This window comes from Apteryx rowi, unplaced genomic scaffold (genome assembly GCF_003343035.1).
Source record: "Apteryx rowi isolate R43461 unplaced genomic scaffold, aptRow1 scaffold_379, whole genome shotgun sequence".
Lineage (NCBI taxonomy): Eukaryota > Metazoa > Chordata > Aves > Apterygiformes > Apterygidae > Apteryx > Apteryx rowi.
The window spans coordinates 789,438-802,200 of record NW_020450296.1 but is presented as its reverse complement, the minus strand read 5'-3'; the positions used below and the strand labels follow the sequence as shown (position 1 = coordinate 802,200).

At 47.0% G+C, this 12,763-nt stretch overlaps 2 protein-coding genes across 2 annotated transcripts; one reads left to right on the top strand and one right to left on the bottom strand.

The window, feature by feature from the left end:
• The first annotated feature begins 2,627 nt into the window (after positions 1–2,627).
• LOC112969943 (anther-specific proline-rich protein APG-like) lies at positions 2,628–3,518 on the top strand. Its single transcript, XM_026073790.1, has one exon. It carries the CDS (start codon positions 2,628–2,630, stop codon positions 3,516–3,518), a length of 891 nt encoding a protein of 296 aa, XP_025929575.1.
• A 7,036-nt stretch (positions 3,519–10,554) lies between these two features.
• On the bottom strand, positions 10,555–11,166 carry LOC112970013 (proline-rich protein 9-like). Its single transcript, XM_026073894.1, has one exon. The coding sequence runs from the start codon at positions 11,164–11,166 to the stop codon at positions 10,555–10,557; it is 612 nt and encodes a 203-aa protein (XP_025929679.1).
• Between the last annotated feature and the right edge of the window lie 1,597 nt (positions 11,167–12,763).

Sequence of the window (12,763 nt, the reverse complement as noted above, 5' to 3'; positions counted from 1 at the left end):
AAGAAAGAATGAAAGCTATGAAGATCTTCATGGAAAAAAAAAAAATTCCTAAAAAGCAGCTCCTGGTGGATTCACACAATCAGTAGAAAATCACTTCAGAGAAGTCTCTGATGAGAAGCAGGCAAGAGAAGTACAGATTAGTCCCCGTGTCCTAAACTGCAAATGTATCTTTAGAAGTGGGGACAAGATCATTAGCTGATGTGAAATGACTCAGTTCTGTGGACTGAAGTGGAGCCACACTGGGTTAGAGCATCCCAAGACCCCAGATTTTGGTGGGGTCTGCGAGGAAGGTATCAACCTGAGAGAACGACCTTTAATCACATTTTAAGAAATTTTGTTGTCACATTAGTCAGAAAAGGGATTAAAAGGCTTTCTATACCAAAAGCAGCCTCTTCACAATGCCTACGTGTAAAACAAGTCTGTGGAGGAAACACACAAAAGCAGTTGTGAAAGAGTGAGCTCATTACCYAGGAGGACTCATTCCCAGAAGGCAGGGCTTTGAAACCATATAAAAGTTCTCAAATCTCCATGCTCCACCATCCACTTGACTTCGTGCATCTACCTGTTGGTCGGTTGGGTAAGTTGGAAGATACCGATACTTTTTTTGTGATGTCTGTGATTTTACTGCTYGGTTAAATGTACATAGACTCTTTAAAGAAGTGATTTATTTGATAGCTACCTTTAAATATGTAACAGATTCCTGCAAAGACGAGAAACTGTATGCATTGGGGTAGGACAAGCAGTCTTGGGATGACTCTGCAAGGCACATTCGGATGGCATGTAAATCTGAGGATAGTTAAGCGCTAAATTAGATCCTTTCTGAAGACGAGATTAGATTAAATTATTTTGGTTTGAGTATAACTGATGCTGCCTTCAGGAATGGGAAGGTCTAAATGGCCTCCTAAAGCTCCTTCTTACTCTGTTTTCTATGATTCCGTGATTTATAACAAGAATATTTTTAAAYCTTTGATTTAATTGAAGAATTATATTGTGAAAGGTAAATTTGTGAGCACKAGGGGCTGCACACAGCAGAAGGTTGAAAATATTCCTGGTGTGCTGTAACATTCAGGCCAACCGTGTCAACAGCAATATACCAATTTGGCTCAAGATGTTAYCAGGTTGCTATAAAGAAAATAGAAAGTGACACTTGATATCAATCTGGAGGATCTAGAAGGATGTGGCAGAGAGGAATAAATCTACTTTGAAGATGTGCTGAGAGGGGCAGGTGACCYGGAGAAGGCAGAACGCTCCCCTGATCCGTGTTGGTGGTAGTCCTGCGTTGAGGGGACTTAAAAAAAGTCCCTTCCAACCAACGCTTCTATGATTCAAACTTTTTATTTGTGTCCTGAGATTGTCTTTAGGAAAACAGGGACACAGGAGACACGGCACCAGCCGAGGCGAGCCTGGTGCCTGCCTTCTGCRACGCACCGAAGAGAGGGAGCTTCATAAATTGTCAGGAAAATTCATTTGGCCTGTTGCACATTCCTGGCCTTGGGAGAAGAAATCTCTCCTGATTGTTCTGATTCATGTCAGCTCCGCACGTTATTAGCGGCCGTGGGAATCTAGGAGCCAAGGGCAGCATCACCGCGGCTAATTCYTTCCATGACAGCTGGAAGGACGGTGCCACGGGTGACCTCCTCAGCCCGTTGCATCACCCATGAAGTCAGAGTGAAACCAGAGCAGGAGGAGGAGCTGGCTTATCACTTATTTGCTGTAAACTCAACCCTGCAGAACGCTAACAGCTTGCTGTGGCAGTTTACCTTGGGGCCTTAGCAGCTCAGGTTTGAGAAAGATTTATATAGAGAGAGAATAAAGAGCGAAACGAGGAGGGCAGAAGCTGAGCTGGACACTGGCTCCCACAGTAGCTGAATGTTCTGCACTGATTTCACTGAGTGATTCATTCAGAAAAGTAACCTTTAAAACTTTGGGATAACACAAAACATTTTCAAACATTTCTATGCAAAGAAGTTTGGTTTTTCTATTTTAAATTACCTTTCATTCTTTAATTTTCCCTTAATTCCATGTAAAATCTGAAAATTATTTTAAAATGGGCAAAGCCAGATGAATTACCTCGGTTTTGTCAATGTGAAATATTCTGTTGGATCCAGATCTATATATTTTTTCTACCTGCTGATACGCCAAACGTTTTTAAATGCTTGCCTTCAGCAGTTGTTATTTTTTTGTTATTATTTTGACTTTCTGAAACTGCTACCAAAGCAGCAGGTCTGTTATTTGCCAGMTCCTCTCATCAGTTCTCCAGCAAAGAACTGAAAGGGAGTTAACGCTTTGGGAAGAGCTAAGCGACAGGAGGGAGAGCTCTGAAGTGCAAATCAGCTCCTAGTTCAAAGGAACGACTCTGCCTCTGCCTCGGAGAGACCCGACAGGGCTGTCCCACGTTGCAGACCAGAAACGAGGAGCAAGATAAGAGCAGGAACTGAAAGGCAGGGTGAAAAAGAAGTAAATCATAATTCTTTCCATGCCAATCTGCTATGGGAAACTAAGGGCAAGCTACCTTGCGGATGATTCATGTTTCTCCGGCATTGTTTCGCCCTTCTCCCAACCCAGTTGGTTTAGCAGCCGCAATAACGCTCTGATGTTTCTTTCAGATTATCTTGTCCCGTGCAAAGATGTCTGCGCATCAAATGCAATGCAAGCAGCAAACCACCCTCCCACCTGGCCTGAGCGAAATTATCTCAAAGCAAAGCCAAGAGCCTGTGCCATGCRTCGAGCCGGTACTGTGTCCTCCACAGCAGCAACCTGAAGTCCAGATCCCAGTGCCATGCCCAGAACCAGTCCCCGTAGTAGTGGAACCAGGCCAAGGAGAAACGCCGGTTGTCGTGATACCCGAGTGTCCGCCGCAGGAACAGCAGCAGCAACAGCAATGCAAGCTACCACCAACTTTCCCTCCTGTATCATGCCCTGAGCCTGTCCCATGCCCTCAAGAGATACAACCATGTAAAGAGCTGCCGGAGCCAATCCCTGTTCCCTGCCCTGAACCAATTCCCTGTCCCCAGGAGAAGCAGGAGTGCAAGGAGATCCCCGTGCCAGTCCCTGTTCTCTGCCCCGAACCCATACCTTGTCCCCAGGAGAAGCAGGAGTGCAAGGAGATCCCTGTGCCGGTCCCCATTTCTTGCCCTGAACCAACTCCGTGCCCTCTGGAGAAACAGGAATGCAAGGAGATCCCCGTGCCAATCCCTGTTCCCTGCCCTGAACCAACTGCATGTCCCCAGGAGAAGCAGGAATGCAAGGAGATCCCCGTGCCGATCCCCGTTCCCTGCCCTGAACCCCTGCTGTGTCCCCAGGAGAAGCAGGAATGCAAGGAGATCCCTGTGCCGATCCCTGTTCCCTGCCCTGATCCTGCACCGTGCCCTCTGGAGAAGCAGGAATGCAAGGAGATCCCGGTGCCGACCCCTGCTCCCTGCCTTGAGCTGGAGCAGTGCTCCCTCTCGGAGAAGTGTCCGCCCRTGGAACAGCAGCAAGTGAAGCAGCCCGTCCAGTGGCCCCCGGCGCAGAAGTAACTYGCGGAGGACCAGGAAAGCTCCGAAGGAAGCAGCAGAGCAGCAGCCCAGCCGCCTCTCCCCCGCCTTGCAATTAGCAGTCGTTTTCCATCGCCCTGTTATTCACTGCAGAATTTAGCACAGCTTCCATCTGCCCCCCCCATACTAACGCTAACATTATCCTATACTAACGACCACATGCTACTACCTGGYGCGTCAGGACTGTCGGTAGATAACGCAGCTTCGCGGGGCGCGGGTAGGCACGCGCGTCTGACTTTCTAGCGGCCCGAATCTCCATCCTCTCCCGACCGTGCCGCCGGTTTTCCCAGGCCGGGAGAGCGACCGAGAGCATGACGGCAGGCTGCAGCCGGGGCTCGTGAAGCCGATGCCCAAACCTAAGCTGCGCGCAGAGACCCCCGAGCGCATCGCGCAGCCCCGCGCGCTGCCTCCTGCTTTTCCCGCGTCCCTCCGCAGCTCCCCGTACGCGCGTGTCATCTCCTGCCTTGCATTTAGGCGTTTTTTCCATACTAACAGCACGATTTGGGGTTTGTGCAGAACCTACTAGTAATAGTTCTGGTCCATGGCAACAAGACTTTCTAGAATCATGAATCCATAGAGCTAAATATTTTAGGCAATAGAAAATCCATTGGGCTAGAGGAAATAGAAAGGTTTTTACTGAAGATCCGTCACCTCTTAATTTATCTGCTTAGCTGAATTGGTTGTGATCAGCACTTTCCTCACTTCAGATTCCCTAGGATCTGTGAAGAACAGCGCAAGCCGAGGGTATTTATGGAAAAGATATAGGTAATTAAATCCAACCCAGACATATTTTGAAATAAATTAACCTCAGGCGTGGCTTCCATCTCTTACACAGGCTAAAGGAGGAGGTACACACAGTGCTGTCTGAGTTACGCTCCGGAACATGTTTCACCGCACAGTGTTCTTGCATACGCGCTTGGTACTTATCTCTAATTATTTTAGGCTGATATTGTATCCAAGATTTATTTCACTGTGAAAATCAACAATAAAAATGACTTTGAATACTGAGTTCTGGAGACTTTTAATAGCTTCTGCTCATAAAGAAAGATGAAAAGGAGTCTAAGCTTGCAACATTCAGTCCCTTCCTAGGCTCAAAGCCAGGCAAAGCAGGAGTCAGAAACGTGAGCGCCTCGGCTCACGTCGAGCTGTCCCGACAGTCAAAAACATACCAAAATACACGCAGCCCCTCGCTGTGACCTTCAGCATACATAGGGCATGGGCACGTCTACGAGGCAGGTTGCAAGCCCAAGCAAATAAGCTTTTCCCACGCTGCAAACGAGCCAGGAGCGATGCAATCTCCTGAGCACGGCCCCGAACCTGCCAGATGGATGTTAGATAGCGCCGACCTTGTCGTCTGATCCCGGCATCACGCTTAGCCCGCAGCTTCTGCTTTGCAGAACGAGCTCGCGCTGTCTGCAAGCCACCAGTATCATATCACTCAATAACGTCTGCGTTCATGATAATTCTCCTCCTCTGCTATATAGCTGAGTGAAAATCAATTGGCTGAACCAGTATTTCCTGCCACAAAACAGAAACATTCTAATTCCCGTTTCTCRATGTTTTAAAACCAAAACTACCTGTTCTGAGCAAGTGAAAACTTCCCATTTTGTTCAGGTTTAAAAACTTTCAAAAACCATTTTCCTATCAGCAGTTATAGTACAGCTAAGACTCAAAAATCAAAATTAATTGTTTTGATAGACCCACAAGAATATACTGCAGAACATTACGCCTTGCAGAAAACTTTGTTTCAGCTCAGCATGAAAACAACTTGCAAGATATTATAATCCTCGGGTAAATATTCAAGGCCTGAGAAAGTAATTTCCTGAACGGCAACACACCCCAAAATTGCCGGTTGTCCAAAAAGTGAAATGACATCACGCTAACACAAAATAAAGTAATCCCAAGAGACGGCACAATGCGTAGCTGCAGGCTGAGCCTCGACCGTGCGTGCCGAGCTGAGCCCCGACATGGGAAGCACGTCGGTCCCGAGCCGGTGCGCGAGTTTTGCCACCTGGGCAGCAGCACTGCCCCAAAGCAGCCTGAATTTAGATGGTCTTTCTACAAACTGGGACCCTTTTGCAGCCTGTTTGCTCCAGACATTTTTGCATTTCTAGTCTGCTTGGTCATTGCTATTAATAGCTGGTGCAGGTTTGTGGATCATTTTCAAAACTGAAAGCTCTTTTTTAGTATTTGAAATAAAAATATGGATAAAGAACTTGATGGGAAAACCTGGAAAGGGAATGTGCATGGGTACCCACGTATRTGTGCCTTATAGGTAGACATATATAAATTTGAAGGTAATTCCTGGGCTATTACAAGAAAGCAGAAGAGACTGAATGACACTAATAAAGTGAAAAAATATCAAGAAGCAAGTAATGCGGTTAATTATAATTTTATTGCAGCACACCCTGAGGTAAAGATCAGAAGGAAATGGCCTCATGACTTTTCTATAGTTGAGGATGAATAAATCTTAGCTAATTTATTGCATCTCTTTGTAAAGTAATTTCCGCTTGCAAATAAAGCCAGCGCCCTGCAGATTTCCAGCTAGTTTGGCSGAGCTAGCATGGAGAAGGAGAGCTTGCAAGGAAGCGATTGCATCTTCCCGGGCACTTTTGYGGCCGTTGATGTTAGCGCTACTTCTGCTTTGGGCACTGCTCCTGCTGCTGCGGGATGCTTTTCACAGGACATTTGGCTTGTCCTTTCGGGGCCTGGCATTGCTCCGTGCTCTTCGGAAGACACTTTTCCTGGCATTGCGGAGGTATGTGCTGTTGCTGTTTCTGCTGGGAAGACATCTTTGCTAAATCTGGAAGGAAACCAAGGTGTCATTTTGGTTATTTTTTAGCCCTACACAATTCTCCTTTCCGGATTTTATAGTTTCAGCCCATTTTTTAGCCTTGACTTCACACTCACAACCAAGAGGCCTTAAAAGTTAATTCTACCAGGGCAGGCATGAAAAAAGACTGGCAATCCCTTGGGACGCTGCTGTTCAGACCAAATCGCTGCTGGTGACTCGGGTTTGCTGCAGCTGCCCCATGGTGYGTTTTTGGGCTCCCATCACAGTTCCCCACGTCCTAGTTAGCCCGAGGAGCTCAGCCCTGCGCTGAGGCCTCCAGGCATAACTGTATATAACCATAAAGGAATACAAGGCAAGCACTGTCCTAACAAGTTTGTGATCCAAAAAGGCAAATGTTTACATAAGGTGGGGGGGGGGAAGAGGAAAAAAAAAAATGAGGGGTTTTCCTTCTTTTCCTCTGTTCCGCTGGTTTCTGAACATTTAAACTTTGACAAACTAAGAAGCAATAAAAATACTAGTGAAAGAAAACAGAATAATCTTAGTGCATTTACAATCAATAGAAAATATTTAAAACTGGTGCAAGAGGAGCAGGAAGCCAGTGATATTTCAGTATTGCAAATGTTTCTGAAAGAGAAGAACAGCTTGACAACAATCCCTTCACTGCAAACCTCAGAGCGGGRCTGTGTCTCCTACTACGAGCACACGCAACCTGCCCCACTACGAATGATGCTACGATTTTGCACAACGAAGTGATACTCGGAGCCTGGGCATCCAGGAGACCATGGTGAAAGGCCTCTGGGTGCTCTATGGGTGCAAAATGAACGGTCAGTGGATGTCTTTGCTATTCAGTGCTCAACGCTTGATGGTTATCCACACACATTCTTATCAGTTGCTGAAAATTTGTGAGGGCTGACAAGGGTTTGCTGGTCCAAAAAGCCAGCAAGCCCCTGTGCCCGGAGCCTCGGAAGGTCTCAAAATAACAGAATTGAAAACGAAAATAAACCTGCATCAGCTCTACGGAGGCTGCTAGGAACCCCACAGCCAGGGAAAAGGGCTGGAATTGCTACTAGAGAAATGAAATAAAGAAAAATCATCCCATCTCCCGAGAACAGACCCCCCCCTCTGTATAGCTGAATGGGCACAGAGAGACTCACCTAGCACCTCTTGCTGTTGGCAGAAGGGAAGAAGAAGCCACCTGGATTAAAGAGCCTCCCGAAGGGAAGGCTTTTATATCCTTTCTGAAGTCTGCCCCGGCAGCTGATGACGACAGATTAACTTGATGACCAGAATCTTTCACAACCAGAACTTGCTCCACTGACACCTCCTTAGTCCTGGATTTAAGTCAAGGTCTGTCAGAGATGCCTCCGCTTTCGGGTGCGGGGGACTTGTTGATTTTAATGGGAGGCACACCCAATCTGGTAATGACTGGMTAATTCATTAATAATTCATACTGTCCCGACCCTGGGCAAAGATCCCACAACCGAACTCAGACTTCGGAGCCAGCACTCATCTGCTCAAGAGTCAGTAAAGTCTGTTTGCATAAACTTGAGGTGTTTCCTGACAGGCTTTAATCCTTCTCCATCTTCCTTCCCCACAGGGGGACCAAAACATTTTATATTACCAACAAAATAGAAAGTTGCTTCCTTATTTTCATCAGCGTTTTCCTTGCACTTTCTTTTCATTTCCCACTGAAGGAACTAAACTTTCTATTTACAAACATTGGGTTTGGCTTGCTGAAGCTGTGGTAGGATTTCTTTTCTCATGGGTGAATCCATGCTTCCAAAAAATTCYAATCCCCTTGAAGCTTTTCCAAGGAAGGAACAGGGAAAATAGTTCAACCAAAGCATTACCTCTAGCTCTAATGGAAGAGGTAGCTCCAAGCCTTCCCAGAGTCTTCCTCAATRCCATGCCCCATGGGGCTGTATTTGGCCCTGTGAACTACAGCCTGTTCTCCATTACAACCACATGATCCACAGAGAAACCATGGATGTGACTTCTGGTGGGGGTAGGAGAGCAGAAGGGGCTCATGGGAAGAAGAAGGAAGAGAAAAGAARAAGAGGGAAAGAAAAAAAAAAATCAACCCACATCTTCACACACCCCATCTTTGTCTGACTGTCCAGGGGTCTTAACAACCCTGAGGTTAACAAGCACCAGGCTGAACTAATTTGTTGTAGATAGGCAGACMTTACCAATGCCCAGAATTAACCACAGGTGTGTAGGACAGCAATGCGTCAGGGCTTTTGCAACATGCTCTCCCATAGGCACGGGACACATGATGAACACAACCCAGCCGGCTGCCTCTGCCACTTCCTCTGCGGCTTTTGGAGCTTCCCGTTCGTGTCTATCATTACTGCATTTGGTGCCATGCTCATGGCAGAGGGGGAGAGGAGACCCATGACCAACGTGGCTGATAGAGCTGTATGAAGAGGCCTTGAAATCAGTCATGGATGAATCATCTGCAGGATGGACCTCATTAGTAGCTGCACATGACCTCCTGACGAAGACTTTTTCCACACCTGAAGGTGGCACTGATGCTGAGCACATGGCAGTAGCAAGCRGTTATTAGTGACGTTACGGATAGTAGGATTCATTGATGAATCCCCAAAGGTTTGGGTTCACCAGCAGGAATTAGGGATGGATGTTCCCAGACTTCCCCTCTATTTCCTTGCTGTTGAGTAGTTGTCCAGCTGCCCCTGATTTGTCTAGCTGAACTGAAATGCATGTTCAGGTGCAAAATCTCTTTGCCTGACTCAGATACACCAAACACCTTTGCCTATCGTTATTCATGCTCGATACCATCACCTTCCAGTGTTGACAGAAATAACACAAAAAGGGATCTACTGTAAAGCTCTACACTTGTACACAAGGTTTCATTGCAGGCTGATTTGGTAACAGTGTTTACACACACCTAAATATAACTCTTTTCTCTTCGAGATTAATCGCCCTCCACCCTTGCCTTAATGATATAGTAGGTGGATAGCAATCCTCTGCATCCCAGACATGGAAATTGTGCGGCCCTCCCGGAGACAGGCGTGAGCAAGTCACATGCGCCGCACGGAGACAATGGGAGCATTATCTCCGCAGTGCAGCACCTAGCAGGGAACAATGGGCCTCCAGACAATGGGCTTCCTTCAGGTTCAGAATTATGGCTCCAAATAAAGAAGATGTATTTGCAAGTGAATTAAAATATTGCACCAGCCAGACATTAATGAACCCGAAATGCCAACTACTCTATCAGTCACGGAGGTGGCGTCTCCTCGCTGCAGATGGGGAACAGATAGACAGCAAGAGCGAGACTTGCCCAAAGCCACACGAAGTGTCGATAGCAAAGCTGGGGACAAAACTGCAGTCTTGCAGGGCTTGGACCTGCTCCTGGACCACAAAAAGATTCATCTCCTGAAGCCAAATCCCTCACTTTCTGTTTCTAGTCAGTGAGGATTATGGGAAGAGATCATCAAAAATACCATTTGGTCTCCATCTGATTTTTTTTAAGAAATCATTAAAAACCCAGTAAGAATGCTTCAATATTTTCTCATTTGGATTTGGGGTTTTCTTCCACTTAAATTTACCTCTTAATTACTAACCTAATAATTATTAATTATTTTTCTATCATTATTTTCCAGTAGGACAAAACTCATTTTTTAGTATCTCTCAAAAAGTATTGGCCATGCTTGTTTACAGTGTTAGAAAACATCGCTCTATGCTAGCATGCTTTCGCTCTCTGTGTTTGTAGGCACGAATCCTTCACAAGCATACCAGCTTTTTAAAAGGAAAACTAAGGAAAGATGATCTTGGATCGGAAGACATGGGAACGGGGAGATGAACAAAAGACAAGAGGACAGATAATGACATTGATGGTCAATTTTTATTGCTACACATACACATTAAAAGACAAGATGAGAATTAAAGGATAAAACGGCAGAAATCTTCCAACACCAAACTGCTGACAGCACAACCCTTACAGAACATCTTCCCAAGATGCCCAGCAGGATAACGTTGGCCAACTGCATTTACCAAGGAAAAGAGGTGCCGAGAAAGGAAGCAAAGGCTGGAAATATTGAGAGAGACATTTTCTAAGGTGAAGAGAGCAAGGGGTAAGCAGGTCTCAGTATGTTGCTGGTGGGTCTGTAACCTGTTTTTCATTGCACAGTTGCTCATGAGCCCATGGACGTTGCAATGCACCAAAGAACCGCAGCCGCGTGCAAGGCCCACGCGCCCGGGCGATCAGCAGCGATAGGAGCAGGTGGTGGTGCACGGCTCCAGGCACACGGTCTCGCAGTTATCCACGCACTTGGTGGCACACACCTCCACGCACGGGGCCGGGCAGGGCTCCACGCACTGGGTGGTGCAGCAGGGGGTGGCGCAGGGCTTCACGCAGACGTCCACGCACTTGGGGGGGCAGACCTCCACGCACTGCGTGGCGCAGGGCTCCACGCACTGGGTGGTGCAGCACGGGGTGGCGCAGGGCTTCGCGCAGACGTCCACGCACTTGGGGGGGCAGACCTCCACGCACTGCGCGGCGCAGGGCTCCACGCACACCGTGCTGCAGGGCTCCACGCACTGGGTGGTGCAGCAGCGCGTGGGGCACTGGGTGGCGCAGGGGTCCGCGCACTGGGTGCTGTAGCACGGGGCGCACTGGGCGGCGCAGGGGTTGGAGCAGACGTCCACGCACTTGGGTGGGCAGACCTCCACGCACTGCGTGGCGCAGGGCTTCACGCAGACGCTGCCGCAGGGCTCCACGCAGACCGTGCTGCAGGGCTTCTCACACGGCGGGCACTTCTGCACGCAGATGGGAGGGGGCAGGCAGGGCTGCTTGCGCTGCTCGTAGCAGGACATCTCGCTGGGGTGCTGGCAAAGCTGGTAAGAAAAGGGACACAAAATGAAGACGCTCCCCGTTTATCCCTGAGCCACAATTCACAGCTTAGCTTTTAAAACGTACGTAGCAATTAGCTACTGGACTGAGAGAAGGCCTGCTAGAAAAATTTGCATGCGTGGATCATTTCTGGTTTTAGATATATACAAACTAATGCTGCCAGATTACTCCTTCCTTTCTTGGGAACCGGCAAGTATCACTGTTAGGAAGACTAGAGCCATAAACCCTGAATTTCACAGAACTGCATCCAGTTAAACTTGGCAGAAGCCCTGACAAGAAAATAGTTTGTTTCCTGATTTTCTTAATTAAACCAGCAGGAGTTCCACAGCCCATCTTCTGTTCACCACTTTCTAGGTTCCCCATGAACACCACGGAGAACATCGCCGTTCATGTAGACATTGACCTGCTAATCCCAGAGGCTAGAGCCCAAAGACTGCAAATTCAGACACTCTCCCAAATCCTCCAGCTGTGTATCACTGGAGGTGCATTAAAACTAATAGGCTTGTGCTTTCATGAGGGAAGGCTTGGCCCAGAGGTTGCAGCTCCTGTTCCCGATTCATTTCCTTATCTTGACTTCTCCCATATATCTCCAACAGTTTTGCCCTCAGGTCTCCTGCAGCTTCCTTTTTCCGGACAACGCTTCTTCCCACCCATCTCTTCTGAAGTCCCAAGCCTTACTCTGCAACATCCAGTAATTTATTTAATTTCCTGACTTAATGAGGTTTAGAAAAAATTAATGAAGATAGAATATGAAGGAGGGTGAAAGACAGTCAGCTTCCGCAGAGGTGACAGGACATTTGCAAGTTACTGAAGGAAGAACAAACTCTACGTAAGAGTCAAACATCCTCTCCCCCATCCCATGATGAATCCTGGGCCAAAGAGCAACACCTGAAGCAAAGCTCTTCTGTGATCAGTAATATATTCTTTTGACCAGAATGACCAAGTAACACAGCCATCGCATCGTTCCCTGATAAATCCAAGAAAGACTTACCAGTTCACCAGTGCAGATGAGTGAGGAAGAAGTCAAATGAACTGGTGTGAGTCTCAAAATGCCAACCTTTTTATATGGTTTGCGTGGCGTCATTTCCGGAAACGAGGGAGCCCAGCGGTTTGATCACCTGACCATTAGCATCCTGAACAGGTTCCACCTGTACATGCTTTACATATTTGTATACTTCCTAAATTTTGGTGGAAAACTTCTTCCAGGAAAAACATGTGATTCTGAGTAAATTCTGCTTCCACCTAATACCCAAGCCATGCAATTCCCAATTGGAAAAATACGGTAATTAAAAAGAATCAGGTACTGGATTCATTGCTTTTTAAAAAAGATTTAATATGCTCAGATATTTTCAACTCCTTATTTCCACAAGTGTCTGAATGATACCTTAGGTTTTTTTCAAAGCATTTAGAATTGGTGACTGTTATTAGGGCAGGTGGACAATTGATATGATTTTCCATGAGAAATATGTCCTAATTCTCATGGTAAGAGAGAGCTAATCCTACAGGGTGCCATCAGTGCTTCAACTGGTTCTCCAGTACCTTTCTTACCATTAAAACCCC

What these genes read in the sequence shown, in the direction of transcription:
- LOC112970013 (XM_026073894.1), bottom strand. Translation starts at nt 11,166, where the DNA reads ATGTCCTGCTACGAGCAGCGCAAGCAGCCCTGCCTGCCCCCTCCCATC.